Source organism: Cynocephalus volans, chromosome 15 (assembly GCF_027409185.1).
Source record: "Cynocephalus volans isolate mCynVol1 chromosome 15, mCynVol1.pri, whole genome shotgun sequence".
NCBI lineage: Eukaryota > Metazoa > Chordata > Mammalia > Dermoptera > Cynocephalidae > Cynocephalus > Cynocephalus volans.
Window position 1 is genome coordinate 74,495,273 of NC_084474.1, and position 26,047 is coordinate 74,521,319.

General features: G+C 36.7%; 2 protein-coding genes across 2 annotated transcripts in view; one reads left to right on the forward strand and one right to left on the reverse strand.

Annotated features, from left to right (window-relative positions):
• Nucleotides 1-2,764, forward strand: part of MTBP (MDM2 binding protein) — an 82,809-nt gene extending 80,045 nt beyond the window's left edge. Inside the window, exons 21-22 of the mRNA XM_063079857.1 lie at nt 1,963-2,028; nt 2,682-2,764. Coding sequence (XP_062935927.1) covers nt 1,963-2,028; nt 2,682-2,720 — 105 coding nt within the window. The 3' untranslated portion in view covers nt 2,721-2,764. The remainder of the gene's footprint in view (nt 1-1,962; nt 2,029-2,681) is intronic.
• Nucleotides 2,765-14,731: 11,967 nt separating this feature from the next.
• SNTB1 (syntrophin beta 1) overlaps nt 14,732-26,047 on the reverse strand; it is a 253,711-nt gene continuing 242,395 nt past the window's right edge. The window contains exons 5-7 of the mRNA XM_063079994.1: nt 22,801-22,997; nt 17,633-17,823; nt 14,732-14,824 (exon numbers count right to left, since the gene is read on the reverse strand). Coding sequence (XP_062936064.1) covers nt 14,732-14,824; nt 17,633-17,823; nt 22,801-22,997 — 481 coding nt within the window. The remainder of the gene's footprint in view (nt 14,825-17,632; nt 17,824-22,800; nt 22,998-26,047) is intronic.

Here is a 26,047-nt window from a genome sequence, read left to right on the forward strand (position 1 = left end):
AATTAATAAAGATCTGCAAAGTGAACTGGGGAACCTTCACCTTGCTCTTCATGTTAACTACAAGGTCTGTCACATATACTTCTCCTCATTCACCTCTGTGAAAGTGCAGGAAATAGTCTTTAGAGAAAAGCTTGGAGGCCACAGTGAAAAAACCAACTGGCCACCTTGTCACCCTACCTTGTAAAGCCACCCAGTGAACAAGATCTGCACAGGCAGAGCTTCCAATAAGATTTTTAGTGTCATTTTAAAATATGATTGGACTTCCAAGGATTAGTAGACTGTAAGCAAAGCTTCTAACACAAGTGATGTGAAAACATAAAGCAATAAAGGGAACTCTGAAGGAGCAGAAAGATAAAGAAAACGTCATAAAAACTATAATTCTCTTAGAAAGAAGATAATAACAGAAAGTTTTCTAGAAGTAAAGGCCACAAGTCTCCTGCTGAAAAGGGCACCTAGCTTGTCCAGCCCGGTGAATGAAAATTCTACAGCAAGCCACATCATTGTGGAATTTCACACCTCTTGACATAGAGAGATCATTTCCTAAATGCTTCCCAGGAGAGAATGTACTTCACAAATAAAAAATCAAGAATAGGAAAGGTATTGGACTTATCTGTAGTAACATTGTGTGCTAGAAGATAGTAGAAAAGTGTCTCCAGGTTCTGAGGGAGAGTGATTTACCTAGAATTCTATATCCGGTCTAAAATTCATGTCAGGTAATGAGGATTCAATAAAGGTACTTTCAAACATGAAAGGTCTAAAAAATTTGTCTTACCCTTTGAGGAATCTGCTAGAAGATGAAGTTCTGCAGAACAAAGAACTGAATGAAGAAACAAAACAAAAACAAACTTAGAGGGGTCAAGACAAGTCTTAACAGGATGAGGTCTAGGGAGCAACTAGACCAAATTGGAGCAGCTATGGGAGAAAGATCTCTAGGTTAAAAAAATTAAATAAATTTAAACAAAACAAAACAGAAACAACTGAGAGATTATCCAGTGTACTTCAGTGTTTGAAAAAGCATTGCTGTATATTTAATATATTGCTAGCATTTAGGGGGAGAAAAATCCAGAATTATACACATGGAAAACTAAGCAAATGAAAAAATTAAGCAGGTAGTTTAACTACAGGATAAATACAAAGCTGGATGAAAAAAATACGTATAACCATAATACATTAATTAGCTAAGGATTGAACTGTATTTACCTGCGTATAATAATGCAAACACTATTTAATAATCAATAATTGTGGTGCAGATGTTATTGAGAGGAAGAGAAGGGAGATGCTACGTACAAGACCTGAATCGATGACCATTATCTGATATCATTAGTCGTCTAAAATTGTTGAATGACCAAGTAGCAGTGTAAGCATGTTAGAAACATGGAGTATAAATAAGAGGATAAGCTAAAACAATTGAAAGCAGCTGCCTCTATGAAGCATAACTTGGAGGTGTAGCAGAAGACTGTTTTTTTTTTCTTTTTTAATATAAGATTTTTTTTCTACTTTATAATCTAATTTGATATAATCATTAAATTTTAAAAAATGAGAGATTTCAGTTTTTGTTCCTATGCCATTCCTCTTTGTGATGAAGTCAAATAGCCAAAAAGAAGAAAAAAGATATTTTATCTGAAAAATAAATGCAAGCTATATATTCATTTCCTGAGCAATGAAGCATTAGTGGATACACATGGTGGAAAAAGGGAGTTAGGTTAGGTCAGCAGTATTGGGAATAGAAAATGAGAGTAACATGGATTTATGTATTTGTATATGTATTTTGGTTGTAGTATTTTAATATTTCAGGATGGTGCTAAATTATAATCAATTAATTTGACTTTTTCGTAGTATTTCCCTAATCACATTGGTACTTATAGACTGATTTAGGATAATCTCAAGTTTGCTTAATAATAATGAGTTGTTCACTATAATTTAATGTGCAAATTGTAAAATGCTGTATTTTGTTATGTTCAGGATCTTAAAACTTCAAGGGGTCTGTTTGAAGAAATGAAGAAGACAGCAAACAACAATGCCGTACAGGTAAATAAATTATTCCCAAGAAACAGTATTCAGTTAAACTGGTATTTTGTCAGGGAAGCTCTGATTCTGTTACTATTCATCTGTAGCAAGTATTAGTGAGTGGTCTTTTCAACTCTGTCCCTATGAAAACTTTACTTATTTTTTTATTATTACACAGTGTAAACATTTTTTGTGGCCCTTTACTAATTTCTTCCTAACCCTCCCCACCCCCTCTGAAAACTTTTTAATATACTAAATAATTGACTTATTCAGGCATAGAATTTAGTAGGTTGCTCTTTTAACTAAAGAGTTTCTAAAGTGACGTGGAAAATAAATTATCCAGAGAGCTGGAAAACTATCCAATTTTATTAGCCATTTTCAAAGTTTGGGTTAGTTTCTTTGAGTGACCCTTTGAAACATATCTTCAAATAAAGGTGAGAAAATGGAGCAGAATCTTCATTTTGTCCAAGAATAATATTGTACTCAGTATTTGAAGTTCAGCAAAAAGCACTTACCTATGAGAAAATAAAATGTGTTTTTAAGTATAAGATTTAGATATGGTCCTTTTTATTTTAGACATTCTACCATGTTCTTTTGAAGGTTTTGCAGTATATTTGTCTATCACTTGTATTTTTAATAGAAATGTCCATAATCATATTTTTTTCTCCCTCTAGGTGATCGAATGGGTATTAGAAAAGGCAAGCAAGAAGTGATACAGAATCATTCTCTTTAGGGCAATTATAAATTGGAGGAAGCTATTATTTACTACTTTATTCCTTAGTATAATAAACTTTATTCAAAGAATAGTTACTATATTTCTAAAGAATTTCATAAATATGTATCCTATATTTATATAGGATTTATATATTTATTTGGGGATTCTCAGTTGATGTGTTTTTAATTATTATTTTATACAGTTTCACTACATTTTAATTTTTAAAGTTATTTTTATGTGTTTAAAAATTTTTACTCTTGGTTATTTAATTATTACAATAAATAGAAATATTTCTTTACTTCTTGGGTTACATGTCTTTGTTGTTAGGTCTACTTAAATTTCTCAGTCTTAGATAAGATATTGCCAGTGGCTTTTCCCACATTTTACAACAGCATAGTTCATTGAGCTGCTCTTGATTTAGAGAATATTGGCAAAAAAAGTATTCACACAGGTCCCTTCCCTAGAGTCTCCAGTGTTGGAGCTATTAATGTTTATTTGGTATCAAAAATGAAGAGAGAGCAGAAATTGTAAAAATAAGACATGATGAAAATGACTCTGAGTACAGGCTCTAAAAATACCTTTTCTGGTAGAACATCTGGAAAATGCAGAAAATATAAAGAAGAATATAAAGAAGAGTGAAAAATTATCATCATTTCCCCACTATCTGGACATAACCACTGTTAATATTTAAAAAATATATATGTAATTATTTTTTAAGTACTTTCAAAATTGGGATCATACAATATGCATGTGTGTATGTGTATGTATTAATTTATAACCTACTTTTCACTTAACATGTCATGAATTTTATATCATGTTATTATTTTAATAACTTCATAATACAAATGAACCACAGTTTGTTTAATCCCCCATTATTGGACATAATGGTTCAATTTTTCCCTATAATAAGTAAAAATTTAATGACTCTTCCCACTACATCACTGATTATTCCTTTAGTGTAACTTTTTACAAGTGGAATTTGTGTGTCTTAAGCCTTACAGTATTTACAAATTGCCTTCTTGAAAGGTCAATTTGTACTCCCATCAGCAGAGTATATAATTTCCCTTTTTGATGACTGAAAATAGTAAGTGTGAAGTTTTTTTGTTTTTGTTTTTAATTTGTTGGCAGTTCTTTAATTGTGTATTATTAGCTTTTGCACATTTTTATTTTGAACACTTTTACTTTTTCTTTCTGGTTCCTAAGCATTCTTATGTATTAAGGATATTGGTCCTTTGTCATTTTGTTTATGGTGTTCTGAAATTTTTAGTTTTTAGGCAGTAAAGTCTACCATCTTTTTCTTTATACTTTCTTCTGATTAAGGAAATTTGCTTACCGTGTATGCTTTGTTTATGTTGAATTCAAAGCCAATGCTTTCAAAAAGGGTTTCTAGGGGTTCCATGAAGTTGCTAATTCGAAATGCTCCCTTTTTGCCTGAATTTTTCACTATCATAGGATATTGCAAGGAGTGCAAAGATTCCACTAAGTTAGCAAAATTGTCTTTTAAAATGCTATACCCATAGGCTTTTTAGTGTAAATTCATTTAATCAGACTAACAAGCATTTATAACATGAGACGGACCAGTTGGTTTTAAAGTACAACAGATTAGATCATGTAGTTTCAAAACGTATGCATGGAAACAGAGTAATAGTCATAGGAAAGAAAAACTCATAGCCTCAACTTGCTCTTTGAAAAATGGGGAAAATAATGCTGACTTAACAGGATTCATTTAAAGATGATAATAATAGCTAAAATTTATTGAGTACTAACTTTGTACCAGGCATTCTGCTAAGCAATTACATTATTATCTCGGAGCAGCCAGCAGAATGAGGTAGATTTTTCCCCTTTTATAGAAAAGAAATTGAAGCATAGCAAGATTAAGTGTTATATCCAAGGTCACATAGCTCAGAATTTATAGAACCAGAATGAAAACTTGTGTTTGTTGAGCCACGCTACCTATCCAGTCTTAGGATCCCTGCAAGTGTTGGTTTATCCATCTTTTTTGTTTTTATTCCTTTCTTCTAAGGATTCTGGTTTTCTGTATACTTAATAATATCGTCATGCACCGCATAACAACATTTTGGTCAATGATGGGCCGCGTATATGATGGTGGTTGGACTATTAGACTGTACCATATAGGCTAGGTGTATAGTAGTCTATACCATATAGGTTTGTGTAAATAAACTCTATAATGTTGGCACAATGAAAAAATCACCTGAAAATGCATTTCTCAGAATGTATCCCCATTTGTTAAGCAACATGTGATTGTATTATAGATTAAAATGAATTTGAAGATAACTTGTAAGCCTTATACCATTTATAATGTTTCTTTAAGTGAATATGTTCAGAGTTTCAAGGTACTGGATAAGCTTTGTTTGAAATTTAGCATATGTAAATTATATATAATGTCAGTTAACCTGATGAAAAGCAAAAGCATAAACAAAAAGCCAAAATAAAGTAAATTGATGTGATCACATATTAGAAGGACATAGAATAGCCAAATAGCTTTGCAACAAATGAACAAAGTTGGAATACTTATTACAAGAAGTATTCATTTCCAGACTCACTATAAAGGTACAGTAATCAAGACAATTTGTTAATCAAGACTAAGCATATAGGTCAATGGAACATAATAAAAGCTTAGAGGTACACCTACACACCAAACTTCATTGAGGAAAGAAAGATCTTTTCAAAAAATAGAGCCCGAACAAGTGGATATCCATTCATATGGAAAAATGAATGAACCTCATCCATGATCTCACACCATGTGCAAATATTAACATGATATGGATCATAGTCCTATATTTGAAATGTAAAACCACAAAACTTTGAGAAGAAAACAGAAAAGTCTTTATCATCCTTGGAATAAAATAATTTCTTAGAAATGACACAAAAAGCACAAACTTTAAAATAAAAAAAAAATAAATTATACTTCAAAATTTAAAAGTTCTGCTCTTGGAAATACACCATTAGGAAAATGAAAAGATGAGCCACAGACTGGGAGAAATAATTTGCAATCTATATATCTGACAAAGGACTTTTATCTAGAATATATAAAGAACTCTTACAGCTTAGTAATAAGACATAACCCAATTTTTTTAAATGGGCAAAAGATTTGAAAAAACATTTCACAAAAGAGTATATAAGAATAGCACTAAGTGCATGAAAAGTTGTTCAGCATCGTCAATCATCAAAGGAATGCAAGTTGAAATCATAATGAGGTGCTTCTAACCTACTAGAATGGATAAAATTTTAAAACATACAGTACTGTGTCTTGGTGACTATGTGGCACATTTACAAATCTCGTGTTGCTGGCGGGAATGGAAAATACCATAATCACTTTGGAAAATATTTGACTATTTCTAATAAAGTTAAATTTACACTTGCTGTATGAGTCAGCCATTCCACTATTTACCCAAGAGAATTTAAAACATATGTCTATACAAAGATTTGAGTCCAAATACTCATAACAGTTTAATTCTTAATAGTCCCAAGCTGGAAACAACCCAAATGTTTACCAACAAGTGAATGGATAAATTATAAAATATCCATACAATGGAATACTATCCATCAATATGAAGGAACAAACTACTAAAATATGCAGTAACATGATGATTCTCAAAGCATTTTGCTGAGAAGAAAATGCCTGAAATATGAAATTTCTAGAAATGGCAACTGTAGAGTCAGAGATAGCAAAGAATAGCTTCGTGGGGCCAGATGGAGTGATTGACTGGGATATGGCACCAAGAAACTTTGTGGTGATGTAGATGTTCTATATCCTGATTGTGATGGTGGTTAAAAATGGTATATGTATTTATCAAAACTCATCAAAGTATATTTAAGATCGTTGCGTGCTGCATAACATGGGCAATAGAGTGTTCTCTGAAGCATTTAGCTCAATAAAATCACTCTGCTTTGATTCCTTTTTAAATTCCATTGTCTTTCACAAGTCCCTATTTTGTCCAGTTACTTAGTAAAGAAACCCCTGATCTAATCTACTTGGTTAAATTTTAGGATTGTCTGTTGTATTAGATTGAATCATATGAAATTGCTGATACTCAATCATTTTTGCCTTCAAAAATGTCAATTTCAAAGAAATCTACTTGTAATTTTCATGTTCTTCACTGTTCATTCCTAGTTTCCAAACACTATCACCACCAAATATAGTTTCAGTAGGCTACTAGAAGATGAGAAGCCAAATGGAAGAGAACTGAGGTGTCCTATCTGACAGCCAGAACCAGCTGCCAGACATGTGAGTGAGGAATCTTGGGCCTCACAGCCTATCTGAGTGCTCCAGCGAAATAACGAGTGGGCCCAGGCAAAACCAGCAAGGAACTTCCCAGCCAATCAACAGAATAGTGAGAATGTACAGACTTTGCTGTGTTCTAAGCCACTAGGTTATGAGGTGGTTTATTCTGCATAAACAATAGGTTCCATTCACATCCAAAAATTGATTGAGAGACCAAATGCAAGAAAGAAAGCTGCGAAAACTTCATTTATTAAGGCTTTAGTTTGAAGGCCATGGTTGAAGAAGAAAGAAACAGCTTGCTTTTTGGACTGGATTTCCCTTTCTCATGAGAGCTAGAAAACTTGCAGATGAAGAAGTTCCTTCTCACCTTGTGCGAGTGAGAATCATGAAACAGAGAAGCTGCAATTAATAAGGCGTTATTGAAGCTCTTTCCCGCGCATTGCCTTTGAGTTCTTGGTAGGAAATAGGCTTTATTCATGCAAAGAATTATAATTGAAAGTTGCTAAAAAAATAACTGGCTTTGTTTCTTGAGAAGTACGAAGTTTTCTTTCAACATTCCCAGGCCCTGGTCCAAGCCAAAGCAGAATCGCAACCATTAGGCCAAGCATGAGAGCAGACGGTCTCCACCTCTGAGGGTGGAGTCAGCATTAGAGGCTTTGTCCATGGGATGCCTTTTCCTAACCAAAAGGCAGTGGATGGTCCGACTGTGCATTAGTTTCCTCTCCTGCTTCTTGCCCCTAGAGGGCTTCCTTATTTTTCACCACTTCCCACTATTTTCCCACTCTTTTTGCTTTGACACTGTCTGAGCAATGTTCTCTGAATAGAGTCTTATGCTCTTCCAAGAAAAGGCCTTATTTATGTCCCAAGAAAAAACTGAGTTGAGAATAAAAGGCCAAAATAGGGGTTCCTGCTGCATTTCTGTTATCATTCAAATGTGATTCCATACCCTCCTTGGACATGGTTTAGTCATTTTAATGAGGTATTAGACTTGCTTCCCCTAGTGAAATCAAATTTAGTGTAATTTAGAGGACTGTAGGTGACATGATAATTAATTTCTGGTCACATATTCAAAATGTTCTATTATTCAAGATTTTATAAACAGGTTAAAAATATTCACCACTGCCAGAACATTACCCATAAAAAAGAATCTTTTTAAAACATACATTTCAGAAGTTTATGTGACAGAGAAGGATCCCATTTCCAGCAGTAACAGATAGTAAGAGGACTTTTTAAATGTTTTGAATATATCTTTCCAGACATTTTTATATGTGTATGAGCATATTATACATGTGTCCATTGTTTCTCAACTGACCAGACCCAAACACCCCTTTTATAAGAACTATTTTCAATACGTCTTTGTTGTCATGAGGTGAAATTAACAAATAATGATCTTAGTTCAATTTCCCTAGAAAACAGAACCTGAGGCAATGATTATGTGCTAATGCTTTGTCTGGGAGGTCCAATTCCAGGCAACAAGTATGATAAAAAAAAAAAGAGGAAAAAGGCAGGAAAGTAAGGCAAGGAGATACATTAAAGCTCCATAAGGGTGAAAGAAACACAGCCAGTCACTCAGCAGGTATTTTCAAAGTCACATGAGATGTCTCTCAAGATAGATGATGAATGGAGAAACCATGCCTCAGTCGGGTACACAGGAAGGAGGAAGAAGAGGATTATTTATCAGCTTGGCTCCTGCCTATTTGGCCCCCCAAAGATTTAAATCCCAACAGTTCTGCATTGATCAGGTTATTTAGCAGCTGCTCAGGAAGCTAGTTCCTATGCCCTGCAAGTGTGGCTTTTCATCCAAATTTGGAATTGATAGAACCCCCAAATTTAAGTGTGCATCTCCTTAACCTGGCTGCCTGGCAACCACCGAGGGGAGAGGTGAGGGGAGGAAGCAGCATTTCCAGGCAAGCAATTGGTTGGTTCTAAGTGGCAGAAACACTTAGGTTGAGCAGAGCCAGCTGTGGTGGTACCTAAGGTTGAGCAAGCAGCTGAGAGTTTAGGAGATGAGATGATAGTGTTGTAGGAATCTCAGGATATACATAAGATGTGTCCAATATAGTAATATAACCTACATATACTGAGGACTTTTTAAAATTGATATCTCCTAATATAAGGTAAAGAAGTTTTAGAAAAGGGAATTTAAAATAATATTTCGGGCCGAGCCCGTGGCGCATATAGGAATGACTGGTGCACTCACTGGCTGAGTGCCGGTCACGAAAACAAAAAATAATAATAATAATAATAATATGTATTTCAATATGGAGATGTGGGGTACCACTAAACTAGAAGACAATTAAGTAGTCAAATGTTTGACTTTTACCTAGATTCAGCATGAATAAAGTGGCTGTAAGTCAGGTGTTTTGTATTGGTAACTCAAGTACCACATACAGACTTGCTACTAATGACTGGTTTTCTGGTTTTTATAAAATGTTAACAACTTTTGGTAATGCCTTGGGGAAAACAAAAACAATCTTTCTTCCATATACATGGTAGTTGCATATCTAGAAAATCCAGGATGTATTGAATCAAAGTGTTTTCATATATGAAATGTACTTAAGATCTAGACTCAGATAATTATAGACAGATTTTTCAGCTATATCAGTAACTCAGAGGACACACAAAACTTGTGTGGGAAATGGTTCCATTTGATGTAGGGCTGTCATCAGCAGAGTATCTACCAACACTGGCTCTTGTTCATTATATACCAATTGAGTGCCTCCTCCTCCTGGTCACTGTGACAACCAAACAGCACTACCACAGATTTCCAAAATGCCCCCAATGGGGTGCAGGGAGGGGGCACCCTTCTTGACTCTTGTGTGTGACTCTTCTTGAGTACCACTAAAAAAAACAAAACTATAAACAAAAACAAATGGAAGACACGCATCTTGCAGAGCTTGCACGTAGAGATTTTGTCCATATTAGCACTTACAGACAGACCATTCTTTGCAATAGTTACAGAATATTCAAATATATCTGTGTGCCAGGATTTATGTAGCTATCGATGGTCTTATTGACTTCGGCTTGTTACAAACAATGCTGCAAAGATGACCCATATATATTAGCCTTTGTGCACTCATGCAATTATATCTCTAGAATAAATCCCCACAAGTAAGAGGTACGTATATTTTAAAATTTTTATGGATATTGCCAAATTGCCCCCCAAATTATTGCCAAATATATAATCTACTGATGGCTGTACAAATGCCTGTTTTCCCATTATCTCCCACCACTAGATATTATAGAGGGTTTTAATCTTGGTCAACTGGTTCTTTAAAGATGAAAATGAAGAATTTTAAATGTCCTATTTAAAGCCATTCCAGAGTGACAGAAGAAGCATCTGCTCTACAATAATATTGGGGGACCTGAACACACCTCTTAGCATTGGACAGATCATCTAGGCAAGAAATGAACAGAGTAACCATTACTCTTTCAGGAGAGAAGAAATCTAGGATAATTAGAGGAGAGGTGGGGGAGGGGGGATAGGGAGAGATTGGACAAGGGGCATAAAGAATAAGTATGATTTGTAACAATATATATGCTACTAATATTGCTTTGACCAACATATGTCAACGTTGAACCCCCAAAATATGTATAATCAATTATTATTAAATAAAAATTAAAAAAAATTTAAAAAAGCCGTTTTCAGATCATTTTACATTACTTAGTAGCTCATAGCCTTGACTTGTCTTTTTATATGGGACATTCATGTGAAAGAGAAATTGGACTTTTAGTGTTTTCTAGGTAGAATCAGGGTCATGACTGAAAGTTTGGCAGGTAGAAGTTTTGGCTGTATGAATGTGAGAACTTTCAAGCTGTAGCCATCCAGCAATGGAACGGCCTGCCTGGAGAGATAAGGAGCTCCTTTCCCATAGCTGGAAATTTTCAATTTCAGGCTGGATGAGCAACTTCAAGAGATGTTTAGGAAGAAGATTCCTGAGTTTAGTGGAATATTATACAAGATTGATGTTTCTAAAGTGTAGTACCTAGACCATGGTGTATGTGTGGGATGACTTTTAAAACTTTTAAGACATTTTAGTTGGTGTATATTCATTTTTATATGCATATACTATGTTGCTATGTTACTAGCAAGTCATATACCTTAATATACTAAGGTAGTCAACTTTGGGCAAAAGTGTGCTTGATGACCTCTAAGGTCTCTTCAAAACTGAGGTTCTGTAGTTCTAAATCTAATTTCAGTACAACTAAACTTTCAACTAGTAAGAAGACTTCTAAATCCCAGCCTGTTACATTTATTACAAGCAATTTAAACACAAACCAAATTCTAGTACAACAGAGAATTCTAGTATTTGGAGCTTGTGAGTGCATGTCAAATCCCATAGAAACGTAATAAAGAATGACAGCCCTAAGCCCTAGGTGGAAACCCATCCTGAAACTATATTCAACTTAATTTGACGACAATACTAATACTTTAGGGAGTCTGCAAAGTTTGCTGCAATAGGATCGACCTATATATTTTAAGTGAATTCAGAAAAAAAAAAAAATACATGCACATGCACAAAAATTGCTAGTGGCATCCCCTTTACCCATTAGCACTTCCAAGTCCAATCTTGGAAGAGAATAGCAGGATTTGTCTTCACACTTCCATGGTCCTCTGTGGCTATCATGAAACCACCGTCTAGTCCACCATATTATATATTTAGAATATAATATAAACTCGGCACTGGTTATTAGAGGTGAATATTTATTTAATTCATATATAAATTTTACACGATATTCATTGTGCTATAAACATAGGCACATTTTTAAAAAAACTCCAGATGCATCCAAAAATTATCCCCTAGCCTACTCCAATCCCCTCAAGGTGGAATATCTATTTGTAAAATAAAGGCCAGAAAGGCTCTGCCTGTTAACTTTAGGAGAATCCTTCTGACCATTAAGACCTTTCTTTCTGACTTCAACCAAGCAGGGTCAACCAGCTTTTGGGCAAAGGACATACGTTTTCAGGATTTTAATTCCATCAGTTGATAGAATTAATTAAATGCCTCCACCTGGGTACTTTGCATAGGCTTACGGTTTTGTTTCCCCTACTTTGTTCAAGTCAGAAAAAAAAAATGATATCTATATCCTTATTGGCCTTCTTTAAATCCCTGTGAAATGGTATAGAGATGTCACCACACCAAAGGACTCAACCACATTTACTGACAAATGGGCAGCTTTCCACAAAGTACAGATTGAAACATTGTTCATTTGTATTGGTTTTCATTTAGGGACAAACATTGTGAATTTAATAATTCACAGGATTGAGCACAGAACAAATTGGATAAAAACAAATTCCCCAAAATGATCCATTTGATTCATTGACTGTACCCAGGAATGATCAAGACTTATGAGTTTGTCATACACACTACCACACATCAAGACAAGACTAAAATCTACAGTGTAAAGTTATTGTAACTTGTTGAATTCAAAATGAGAAAAAAAATGAGTATTTGAAATTGATTCAACATAGCCACTGTGTTATGATATATTTTAATTTGGAGGAAAAAAGATGACTCATACACAATTCTCTCAGTAAAGTTTCTATTTCTTGCTAATAACACAATTTAATTTACTTCAGAAAATGCATTGATTTTATTCAAATATAATTTTCTCCTAAAATATAAATATTTAAATTAAATTTTTATAAATGTAGAGAATGTAGTTTCTGTTGACCCTCTACACAGTTGTTAATCAGTCCAAAACTTAAGTGATGAAGAAATATTTGTAATTATGATTACTTTTTCTATAAATATATAATAGGCTCTTTTCAACTTAATTATGAGTAATTAACTCATACTTCATGTAGTACTGAGCACCGTAGATTACATATTGTTGAATTAAACTATTGGCATTATTATGTGTATTTTAATGTGTTATTTACAATACACATGTACAATTCTTTCGTATAACAACATTCCAGTGATTTTGAAAATATATAGTGAAAGAGTGCAATATAATTTATAAATGCATCAAAGCTTTCCTACAATATTCAAGCTGGGACTTTACTCTTCAGCATTTTAAAACAGAAAACAAAAAGTCAATATCCTAAAGCTGTGTTTTCTAAAGGAATTTTTTTAAAACGCATTAGCTCTAATAGAAAAGAGTTCTGTAGGTAAGTGTGAGGAATGGCTCACAAGATTTCCCCTTTGAAGAATCACAATGAACATTAAAGTCTTTGAGGAACTTGGCAATCATGAAATCTGTTTAACATTTTTTTAACTCAGTATTTAACAAAAATTTTTATTACTAAACCCCTACCCCACTCCACGAAACACCACTCAATCAATGCCTCCTTGGAACTAGTGTTAGATGCATACATACTTTGGGGAAACTTTTGCTGGTTTAAAATAAAACTTTTCAAGTCAATAAACACATATGTCTCAGTGAGCAAAATCACGTTCCTTTAAAACAGTTTCACTTTCTAAAGCTTTTTGCATAGGCATTTGCTAAAATATGATTCTTAAAAAACACACAGCTCTAAAAGAACATTTGTATATGTGAACTACAGGGGAACAACATAGAAATGCTTACAGAAATTCCAGAACTAATTTTGAAGGTTTGAAGAGAGTGACTCCAAAATCAAATAATGGGTGTTATTTTTAGTGAATTAGTTTTGAAAGATAAAAGCAAAAGCATTAAATCATTCACGTGCTATATACTGTTTGAAAATATTCTTGTAGAAAAATATCAGGTCCTTATATTATTTCCCTGAAATTCTGAAAGAGCTACAGATGCTAGATTTGACTATAGTGCTGGGTCTATATGTAAAAACCAGCATTGTCCAGAATGAAATGAGGCTGCTCTGTTACTTGCTTGGAAATGCATGCATACAAGCACAAACAGAAACAAGGGTCAATAAATTGCTCGGGATTTCCACTGAAAACCACGAAAAGGGAATAATTAGTTAACCCCAGTCATGTGACAATCTTTTTAAAAAAAATACTCATAATTTGTATTCTATAAATAAAGCTATATCAGTCTTGGATATATGGCAGCAAACCTTGGTGTGAGTGTAGGCCCAGAATTAATCATCTTTTCTGCACACAACTCTTCGGCAAAGCTTTGCAATTTAAGCAGTCTACTTTGGCTCAGATTCTACCAGCTTACAGCTCAGATCAGTATCTGATGCTTTATTTAAGTCATGCTCAGCATGTGCTAATGAAAACACTTTAGAATCATTCTACACCACTGAAAGATAATTCGTGAAAAAAAAAGTAACAGCTGCTTCATCCTTAAATAAAAGATGGCTTTACATGTGAAGTATTTTTCTTTCCCTACCAGTGAACGTTAACTAGAATTAGGAAATAAATCACAATAAAACAAGGAATCATTGTTATGGGGGATGCAGGGAGGGCAGGAGAAAATGTCCATTTCTCATCTGTTCGGTCCTTGCTTACCTGGGTGAAGCAGTTGCCTAGAAACTGGTGTGATTAAGATCTGCACATGCTGTTCTAATGGTCATATCCTTCGCTGTCAGTATTTAAAAGCTATGCTGTGTATTTCCAACCGCCCTCACCTCTTTTACCTTGCACTGTCCTAAAAAGTTTTATTCTGATATTCCTTGTGGTATTTCCTTAGGGTATGCCATGTAGTAGCTGAAACTGACAGAGGAGTCTGGGACAGTGACACGTGACTCCTGAGATCTAAAGCTGACGGTGGCATGCTATATCTGGTGCATTGCTCATTGTAGATGGTGTCTGATGTCACGCTCTCTGCCGGCATAGCAGCCCTGATTTCTCAAAGGCAAGTCGCCCCTCTGTTCAGGCTACCAAGCCCAGTCTCGTAATCTTGGCTGACAGGAAGGAATGAATGATGAAAACAATTGGCTTGGGGCAGGAATGAAGATCCAGTTGCTGAAATTTGAAAACAAGAGAGCATGAGAGATTTTAAATTAATGCTTGATGCAGAATAGTGATTTACACATCAAACGAATCTATATACACTTCCTGCTTTTAAGTGTTAACTGGAGCAATTATGTTTTAAAAATCATTGCCCCTCAATGAGAGGAAGGAATAACTCTTTGAACTTATTCCTTACATCTCATGGATCTTTTTTTTTTTTCAAAATAGGCTCCGTGAAATTTATATACACCAATACCATAAATATTGATGTTGCCATTCTTGACTGTCTAAACCATTTATTTTCAGTACCAAAATAGTGATATTTATGTTGGATTTGGTTCAGCAGGAAGTAGTACTAAATTTCACCTAAAGGTTAGGTTTGATTCCTGGTTCTGACACTTTTTAGATGTATAATCTTGGACAAGTCACTTAAAGTTCTTCTCAGTCCTACTAACTCCCAGGCTAGAGTATTAAATGACATACTGTATGTGAAAATTCCTTGTAAACTGTAAAACACAGAATCCCTGCTAAGCAGCTCATTCTCACTGTCCTCTACTCTTGAATTGTAAGTAGTTACATCACATCTCTGTGAAGGCACCTTCTAAAGTCTTATCCTTTTCGGTGTGTGTTCCTACAGAATCCAGCATAGGCAAGACACACAGCCAGGGTGTGGGAGTCCTTCATTAGCTGAATTTTATCACCTGACCTAATTTAGGAAAATTGGGGGAGTTCTTAATTCTCTTCTGCTATCCCCAGTTTTGTTCTGACGATGACACTGTTGGGGAATAAGAACAATCTGAGCATATAATAATATCTACCAAAGTTAAGGCTCTATTATGAACCAGGTACTGTGCTAAATATTTTCTACCCACTGTCTTATTTAAATCTCTCTTACAAAATCCCCGTGTGGTAACTATTTTTATTGTCTCCATTTTTCACATGGGAAACTAAGATTTGGAGAAATTATGAAAATTTCTGAAATTAGGATCTTAACAGTAAATGATAAGTGTGGACTCAAATGCAAGTCTATCTGATGCCAGAGCCAGGACTTAACCACAGTGTTCTTTGTCACTAACACAGAATGCTACTTTTGGAAGTAACATTAAAGATTACCTACTTCAGTCCCTGTATTTTACGGATGGGGAGACTCAGATCCAAAGAAATAAAAAGACTTTCCCAAGACATCTGGTGAGTTAGTTGCAGATTCAGGAAGCGAACCCAGGTCTTGACCCTCAGTTTATTGCATTTCCTAAAACTCATCTCTGCTCCCTTCCCCACTGGAAAGGCTGAGATTGCTTAACTGGGCATTAGGGGGCTATGTCTGAACTTGAGCTTATTAGCTAAGTCTCCTGGCAGTAGAAAATCAGTCCTTTCTAAATCTTCCAAGCCAGGTCGTAATGATAAGCAGAAAGGCTGAAATTTAGACAAAAGTGATTTTCTTCATGGGCAAAAACTAGCCTTGAATTTGTAAGCCAAGGATAAGCTGGAGACCGATTCTTGTTCTTTTCCACTTTGCTAAATAGTGATCACCTTTAGGAAGAAGAACACAGTTGGGCAATTGATACAGCAGCAACTAAGCTAGAAGTATTCTTCGTAAAATGGACTTTCAAATCACTGCTTTATTTTCAAACGAGTATGTTAGGCTGAACGTACTGACTGAAATATAAAAATAAACAAAAATTCCAATAAAATTCTGCAGATGCATTTTAAAAGTTAGAAAAATGGCCAGCTGGAAATAGTTCTCAGAAAGTGAGCATGGATCAGCCACCAACCACAGGGAATGGCCTTCGTCATGACTGCCAGCGGCACCCATGTAAGAAACTCGGTATTGTGTTGGGGCCCGTGGTTTTGCAGGACCTAGAACCCTGGGGCTGACACTTTGGGATAGAAGGCCCTACATTCTGTTAAGTGTGTGCCTGGCCCTTTCCTTCCTGAATGTCAACAAACATTTGCTGACTAACCCGCTGGCTAAGGAGAACCTAAACAGAGACTACTTATCGCAAAACCGGTTCTTTTTGAAGTTGTACATTTGACAGTTTAAATGAGATGTTATGTCTTCCTGAGAAATGCCAAGAACTCTGCATGCAGACAGTAGAAGAATGTGCATTTCTCACCTTTTTGTGGAACTGAAACAATATAGTTTTCATTATGGCAGCAGCAGCACTCCCAGGAAATCATGAATTTAAACACATGAGCTATTTGCATTGATAAGAGAAGTATAAATGTCACCTTAACTGATAAATTTACTCATTTTGTTGGATATTATTTGAAATTGGCCCCAAACTTCTGTGCCCTTGTCTGGCCCTCTCTCCACCCAGGTAGATTTGACCAGTTTCTTTTTGTTTTCCAGCTGCTCCTACTTTGCACCTCATCCAGCCCCTCCTGTCTCTTGCTCTCCATCCTCTCTACTCCTCCGAGACCTCCCTGATGGCAGGGGCTGTGTATTTTACTTCCCTCCATCCCTAACACCTAGCACAGTGCTGAGGTTATTTTAGATGCTTGATACTTTTTCAAAAAAATGAATGGTGCATTTTTTAAGCTGGTGAGATCCTATTTGATAAGAATTTAATGCGAACCTTGTAAAGGATTCTTTCCTTTGATTCAAATATTTCTGTGGTCTTCAAATGGAAAATGAGACTAAAGGAAAGAACTTTGAAATAATTGAATCCAATCACTGTTTTTCAAGGATCAAATAAAACACGGGCCTGGAAGTACTATGTTAACAGTCAAATGCTTGATAAATGTAAGGCAGCGTTATGTTTATGAGTCATTATAGGTGTGCTGCATAATGAGATACAGTATATGAAATCACACACTTACAATCTCTCCATCTTTGCCTCCAAAATCTAAATACAGCATCCTGATCCCATCATCTGAAGACATTTTGAGCTTTTCATAAGGAGACTGTATGATTGTCTTGGGAAAAGCACCCTCCTGTGGTTCTGTGGTGATAGAAAATCCGTTCTCATAATGTATGGTCAAACGGCACTCCTGGTTTTTGTAGGTGCAAGCTGAGAAAGAAAGAGAGACATGGAGAGGGAGAGACAAGTGTGAACAATGGAAGTCCACGCATTTCCCCAGGCACTTAGCACTGCAAGTCCCCTCAGTCCAGAGGCCAGCCACAAATTTCTTACTGAAGTAAAAAAAATGGTAATTGTTCATGAAAATAATCTCCTTGAGTTTATTTTGATATTGTAATTTAACTAACTCCACGGAACTAAGGGAAATAAACTTTAAAGACATTCTTTTCACTGAATGTTACCTGGGCTCTAGCCCTATCTGCCATCTGACAACACAGGTCAATAGGTAGACTTGTCTTCCAGTGGCCAGATGAGACTTGCCTCAAGCCACAAAAAACAGACATTTGATTTAAATAAAGAAATCTACCTCTTAATCATCATCATCTCTCTCTCTCTCACACACACACACACACACACACATGCACGCACGCACGCATGTGCAAGCAATGTCATGTCTACCACCTGGTGAAAGTAAGCATTCTCCCATCACATTACCAAAGTTAACAAAGGTAACATACTTAAGTGGTCATGAGAATAGTTTACAAATAATCCAATTTTTAATTTTAAAAAAGTCTAACAAAGTTCATTTGAGAAATTGAAAGCGGTGCTCTTAATTTTCTTAATAATCTTGGGTCTTGGAAAAGCTGCTGTTGCAGACAGATCTCACACGTGGCAGCTTCCATAAAGAACACCGTTTCCTCCCTCTGGCCTGGTGTGGCATCCAGGAACCTCAGGAGTGGTATCTACACTGTGCCCTCTGATCCAAAGGAACAAAACAAAAACCTAGATAGCAGGTCAGGTGTCAGCTTTTATCTGGGATTCTCCTTATGTTTAGGAAAATAGTCCAGCTCATTAAGCTTATCTGCTGGACAGGGGACTGCCACCAAATCCTAAATCCTATTTAGGAAGACGTGTGAATGTTTAAAACCCTTAATCTAAGAGTTCTGAAAAAGGTTATTAAGTATCAGATTTGATTTTTTGCCTCACAAAACACCACATGTAACAGAGTCTGGCAAGTTAATTGGCTTGTGCCTTGATCTACATCCAAAAGATCTTCAGGGAAACCAAGAGATTTTCTTTGCTGGAAGTTGGGAGGAGTAAGAGTAAGGATATTAATGACTGAGAACTTACTCCATGCCATCATTAGCTCTGCTCAGCTTTATGAGCTGTACCGAACTTCACCTTACCATAAACTTTTGAAGTGGAAACTTAGACCAATATTATAGGTGAAAAAAGCAAAGCTCAGAGAGGTGAACATGTCCCTATCCAGGTTGTTGGGTTTCAGAATTCAAGTTCTTTCCATTCTGTCCCATGTTGTTTCTTATGCTATGGCACTTAGGATACAAAGGGATGTGGCAGGGAGTCTGTCCGCTTTCCTGCCTCATGAATGATGACAGCAGGGTGAGGGGAGGCCTTCAGAGTTTGGGGAGGAATAGGGATCTCTATGGCTCACAGAATGAAGTGCCTTTTAACTGAAGCTCTGATTAAAACATATACCCTTCCCCTGACTTACGGCAGGCACCTTTCAACTTGTAACTACGGGATGACTTTTTCTAAAGGTATCTCTCTAACAGGTCTATGAGTCCTTCTGGGCAGAGCCCTAGGGCCCACCCTCTGCCACCCAGTCCAAGGACGACAAAGGACAGTGGAATAGAGGTAGACATGGCTTCCTATCTTGACTCCTCCTGTTTGATACTCTTCACTTCTACCACCTGCAGAATATGTGGGCAAATGGTGCTAAATATGATTTTTTTCTTCCTTCCTCAATGTTTGAACTTTAAAGCTATGCCATCAGATATTCTGCATTAACCGATTGTGATTACTTTTAATTCTAGTTGCCCTCAAATGGTATTTGTGGCCTTTATATAACGGAATCAGTTATCTGAAGATGTTCTCAATCTATGCAGGACAAATTGAACATATTATCAAGTTAGTCGAAACTCTGATTAAAACATAAGCCCTTTTCCCCAACTCTTTGCAGGCATCTTTCAATTTGTAACTGGGCTACACCGTTGTTCATTTCCACAATTTCTTCTCTTCCATCATCCAGTTAGCTTAGTCCACAGAATTCTTTGTTATTCTGCTTTGGCTAATCTATCAATAGCCTCATCATTTTCCCATCACAATAAAGTTCAGCTTAGTGAGATAAAAGGATTTTACAAAATTTGTACAATGTAAACTAAACCAAACCCCTCTAAAAATAATTTTTTCCTAGAACACTTCTGAAATTGTTGCATGGAATCTGAGCTTCTCTAATATTACACTTGTAACTTTATTAAATTTAGTATTCTGGTGCCTCAGGCCTTTTCCAACTCTCAGGTTCAAAACTACAGTTTTTCTAGCCATACAGAATAGGCATCAAAAATAAAATCTTCAAGGACACTGCCAAAAGGTTTGCAACAATGAAGGAAAGCATTTGGGGGCACTAATCAAGTTCAAGAGAATTATAAAAAGGCACTGATTGTCATGGATATGCTGCAGCAGAAATTCTATAAAATATCTGTTTGTTCATGTATGCACGAGTAGAGGAAATTTGGAGAAACCCTACTACATGTGTTCCATCTTTTAGAATCCTCCTGGGTGCCTGAGGAAGTTGCACCCCAGTGTGGTACAGCTCAAAGAGTGTCCCACGAATGAGCGGCATCAGTACCACCTGGAATCTTGTTAGATGCAAATTCTTAGGCCCACATGGAAATGCTAGATCTGAATCTCTGAGGGTTGGAGGTGAGATCGGCAATGTGAGGCTTTTGAGGGTAAAACTAAAAAATTTGTTTTCAGTGCAGCTAAAGTTTGGAAGCTCTGTTCTTAAGATGTCTTACGGGAAATCCTATTCCTCTAGAGCTGAGCTGTAAAATAGGACTTTCTGCTATGATGAAAATGTTCTAGATTTGTACTGTCTGACATAGTAGCCACCAGGCACATGTGGCTAGTGAGCACTTGAAGTGTGGCTAGTGTGACTGGGGAACTTATTACATTTTAATTAATTTAAATTTAAATAGCCACATATGATTAGAGGCTAGCATATTAAACAGCACAAGTCTGGAGATAATAATTACAAGCACAACAACTAATAATAATACTTATTGATAGCAACCCTAGGAAGTGGCACTGTTATTCCTACTATACCTTGGAGGTAGGTACTATTATTTCCCCCATTTTTACAGATGAAGAAACTAAGAAATTAAGAGAGTGATCAAGAAAGAAGTAGAACTGAGATTTGAATCCAGGCATATCTGATTTTAAATCACCCACTTGTGACTATAACCTTGTATTGCTTCCTCTGAGATGCAGAGAAATAAATGAAAGAACAGGCAAGAAAGCACGATAAAAGAGGGTGAACAGAGAATATTATAAGAAGCAACTCTAAGAAACTCAGTTAGATCTACTGGAAGGCTGTTGTTGAGAGGATACGACCTACTACGTTACCTAATGACCTCTTTATGAGTGTCCACAGGAGACCTGGGAGAGTTGGTCTTAGATCTAAGAACCAGAAACAATTCGTCTTAGATCTCAGGATCAGGAACAATAGCCTTATAGACACTATTAACAATATATTGTTCTGGCTGGTGAAAAACACTGGGTTAAATATAGAGTCCACCTTAGCAAATGTGCATGCATTTCATTATTATTATTATTATTATTATTATTTTGCATATTATAATCATTTAATAACAATGCATTTAATTATTGTCACCTTACATTCTATATTACTTTTCTAGCCCTTTATTTTACCTTTACCCAAATAAAAAAAATTAAATTATCTATATCTGTATGTCTATATTTATGTAAGTACATATTGATAACTATCTATCATCTATCTTTCTGTTTTGGATAGTGACACGAAAATTATTTATTATAGCAGCCTGAATAGAATTGTCATTTGTTAGGTCACTGGCATAACAGTGGGAAGTTCCACGTCTCTGTAGATACTACAGGGGATGAAGAATGGACTTTAGAGTGACACAACCTGGAGTTAAAGTCAATTCTGTCACGTATTAATTGTGTGATTTGGGTCAAGTTATTTAACCTTTCTTAGGAATTTACTTCCTGATTTATTTGTCAGTCTGACAAGGAAAGGATGAGGATTAGAGGAGATAGGCAACGTATTGTGGTCCAGGACATACACGTGCACATGTACACACGCACACTCCTGAATCAAAAGTTCTACAAAGCAATAAAATGATATTTACACCAATATCTCTTCCATTTTATTTCATTTTTTAAATGTTGGTCTTGCCTTAATTAATTGATTTCAGGACTCACAAAAGGGTTGTTTCTCACAGTAAGAAAGACTAAGACACATTATATAAAATGCCTGGCATACAGCAGGTATTCAATAAATAGTGTAGCACCTGTCCCACCTCTACCACCACCTAGTCCTTTCTGCGAGCTCTACATGAATGTGGACTGCTCTCATTCCATGCCCTTCCATCCTGCCTCTGCCTCTCCATTCATGCCAGGGGCAGGGGCCGCTGGTCTCTTCCCAGGGTTTTTCCCTTGCTCTGCTTGCCCCCACCTAGATGCCTTTGCTTCCTGTTCTTTTTTACCGTCTGGGTCTTCAGATTTCTGATCAATTCTGAGCTGCCTAATATATTGCCAATAATTTCATTCTGTGATAAATTATTCAGAATCAGTTTCTGTGTAACCAAGAACCCTGCTAGTTCATGACTCAAAGTTCATTCCTCCAGGAAGCCACCCAGGGGTTACAGGTAGGAAAATGATAACTGACTATCCAAGTTACCAACTTTTCTTGAATGAAGACAGGATAAGCCTTTTCCTGATCAAAACCTTAGGTTACACTTTAGTAAGGAATACAGTGCCTTGATTTAGAAGAATTCAAGTTTACCTCTGGAATTTTAAGTACCTCAAAAGGCCAGTAATGGAAACTATTTTAGGCCAGGGTGGAGTAGAGGGTGTGTCCTTCCAGGAATAGTGTGACATTGGTAGCCCATAGCCAGCAGTACTCACCAGTGGTGACTTCGGCGATGAGTTCAGCCGAGTTGTGGCAACCCTGTACTATGCTCCTTGTCCAATGGGAGAGGTCCCTGCTGATCTCTGCCCTGAAGAGATGTGTTTCAATCCCTTGCCTGGTACCAGTTCGCGTTGCAAAGGACAGATCCACCCCAGCCTGGGGTGATCCCTTCCCTGGACCTGAATGGACCAGCCTGGTGGGGGGGGGAGAGGGAGAGAGAGAAAGAGGTCATCAATGGAGACTATTTTATCCACCTGTCCACCTGGCATATCACCTCCTAAAAGCCCCAAATTGGTAATTTGCTCTCATTTTTCTGATCTAGAACCAAAGGGGTCCACTATATCCATTCTTCACCATGGTTTTCAGTCATCTCCTCTCCAGTTGTAGAATGAGATTAAAAGAGTGCCCAAGAGCTGTGCATCTAGTTGAATATACAGAGGAGTTGAATAATATGACTTTAACTTATGCAAATTCAACTCTACTCACTCAGCCAAATGAAAGATAAATAAATAAATGAGAGAGAGAGAGAAAAAAAAAAAGAATTTAAATACTGTGTAAAATTTTCTCCACCACCCCATTCCTGAGCATCTATAGGTCCCAGCATGAGCGTGAGATGGGAGAGTTAATCTATTGGGTTAGACTTAGTTTCTCTGTGTCTCTTGTAGGCTGCAGCATCTGACTGCACTGGACATACTTCTGGGTATGCACTTATTCATGCATATAACCCCCAAATGCAAGCAAACAGCCTGGGATTCAGTTGAAGAAGCAGCAATCTGTGTATATGTTAAAGCTCAAGAAAGAACTGGCAATCTGGATTTCTTGAGAAATGATATAAAATTGCACTTTGGGGGAGATTTAAGGGATTTTCAAGAGATCATTACGATAAAAGATTTTCACCTGACTTTAGCGTTTACCCTGAGCATAAAATGTGATTTCTGTAGTAAATATTTTCTGAAAGGCCAGACTTAAAATGTGAAGAATCAAAGTGCTCTGAGCGCCACCTTCTGAGCAGGAGCTAGCTTCTCTCTTGTCACCTTTCAACACTGGGGTCTCTCACGCTCTTTCCTCCTACTCTCCATATCTCAACCTCCTTTTGAGAGAGACTCTCATATCAATCATTTGCAGGGTAGCATGAATATAATTCAGTAAATGTTGCTTCTCTCCAGGGTATTCGCATTTTCAGCCTTATCTTTTAGTAGAGAAAGCAACATTTTATACCATTTGTAAAAGAAATGCCAGGTGTCTATCCACATGGTGGATCTGAGAGTTATTTTCTTGTTACCTCTAGATTAAAAACTGCACAAAGGAAATCCAAAAGCTTATTTTTTTCTTGCAAACCTAAATACTCTAGGACAAAATTATCAGCAGAATAGAGCATACTATAGCCTGTTGAATTTCTAGCAACAAGCTTGCTGTATACTCCAAGGAACTTTCTGTCATTTACAAAGTTGGAATTAGGTGGGAGGAGTGGTTTGCATTGCCAACTCAAAGAGAAAGTTTAGTTGAAAAGCCTTTTGGTTGGAAGAGTCATTAAAGATGGAAGTGATTGATATAGGAGGTGCTTGGTTTCCCTGGGTTCAGGTTTCAGGACACGCCTCTGGGTTTCCAGCCACTCCCTGAGATCTCAGGCCCCTCCTCTGAGCTCTTCCCTGGAGGAAAGTTACTGTTGTCAGTTAGACCTATTTTTAGCACCAACATGGGGAAAATGAGACCACAAGGGGCTGGTTTATGCAAATCCAGTGGCTGGGCATGCTCAGTAGAGAAGAGTTATATAACCCTGGTGGTTGAATGACCTTTCATTAGAGTACCAGAGAGCACAGAATATTCTTGAATATGCCTGGTGCATGTGACAGGATTTGACCAATGAACATCGTCCAAGAAGAGACCAACTGAGCATGTGCAAGACAATGTTACATAACATGGAGCCACCCCCTTAGTTGAATATTCATTAGATGACAAAACTATAAAAGCTGAATCCCAGCGGAAGGTGGGGCAGTTTCTCACTCTGCTGGAGCCAGCCTGCACTTTGTCTGTGGAGTGCGTATTTCCTCTTTCTATATCAAACTTACTTTCAGCAAGCAGCTGCTCATTCTCTTGAGCCTGCCTGCATTCTGAACTGAACTTTATGTATTTCTTGCTTTTGTGTTAAACTTGGTTTCAGCCCTACTCAGTCTCTGGAGCTAGGCCGCACTCTCTCTGTGGACCCTGTATCCTGTTATATTAAACTTGTTCTCACTTTCTGCTGTGACTCTGCCCTTGAATTCTTTACTATAGTGGCGTCAAGAACCTGGTAAGAGGATGGGATGGGTTAAGGCTGACTAACGGGCCCCCCAGACCCTACCCCCAACATCAGAAGTTCCATGAATCTCTTAGAGAGGGGAGCCCAGGACAGTGTGCAGGGAGATAGCTGCTGGTGTGGGTGCCCACATGCAGGGATTAAACACATAGAGACTAAGTCCAGTTCACTCAGGAGAGGGGAGGACATTTTGAAATGAGAAGTGAGCAAGACGTCTAAGAAACTGCTGGAGGACTCAAAATCAAGTGGGCTAAAGATAATACAAAGCATTTATCTAAAGCCTAATATAGGATTGGAAGAAGTTGAAGAACAGGTAAAAGTTCATTAAGAAAAAGTACCTATAGGAAGCAAGAATGTATATTGTATTTTCTTAGTTGCTCAAAAGTGTTTTCATACTCAAAGGTGTTTAAGTTTTAGTTGCTTTAAGAAATATATCCAGCTCGTCCTTAAAATCTTGAAATCTATTTGTTGGGCACAGCTGGTAGACTGCATGTTAAACTGAAAAAGGGCATAGTTTTGGGAAGCATGAAAAGCTGCATTAGAACCTCATTCTATTTGCCATTTGCTAATTTTTTTTTAAAGAATCACTACCTCATAATGTAGTGTTGTGAGGATTAAATAAAATAATCTATGTACTGTACCTAGCGACTAGCATATGGTTTGTACTCAATGTTTTATTTCCATTTCTTACCCCTACCCTCAGTTTTCTTATTTTAAAAATATAATTCCTACCCCATAGGATTAGGATAAAATATAGAAAAACATAAACACTTAGTTCAGTATTTAGTGCACTGTGGTCAGCATTCAATAAAAATTGGTTCCCTTATGCTTTCCCTGGGCTAACTTGTTCTCACTTTTCATCCCCTAAATTTCCACCCAGAGGACACCAACTCTGTCACAATCCAGGGCTGGCACAAATATGTGGTAGACACAGAAGCAAAGGGAGG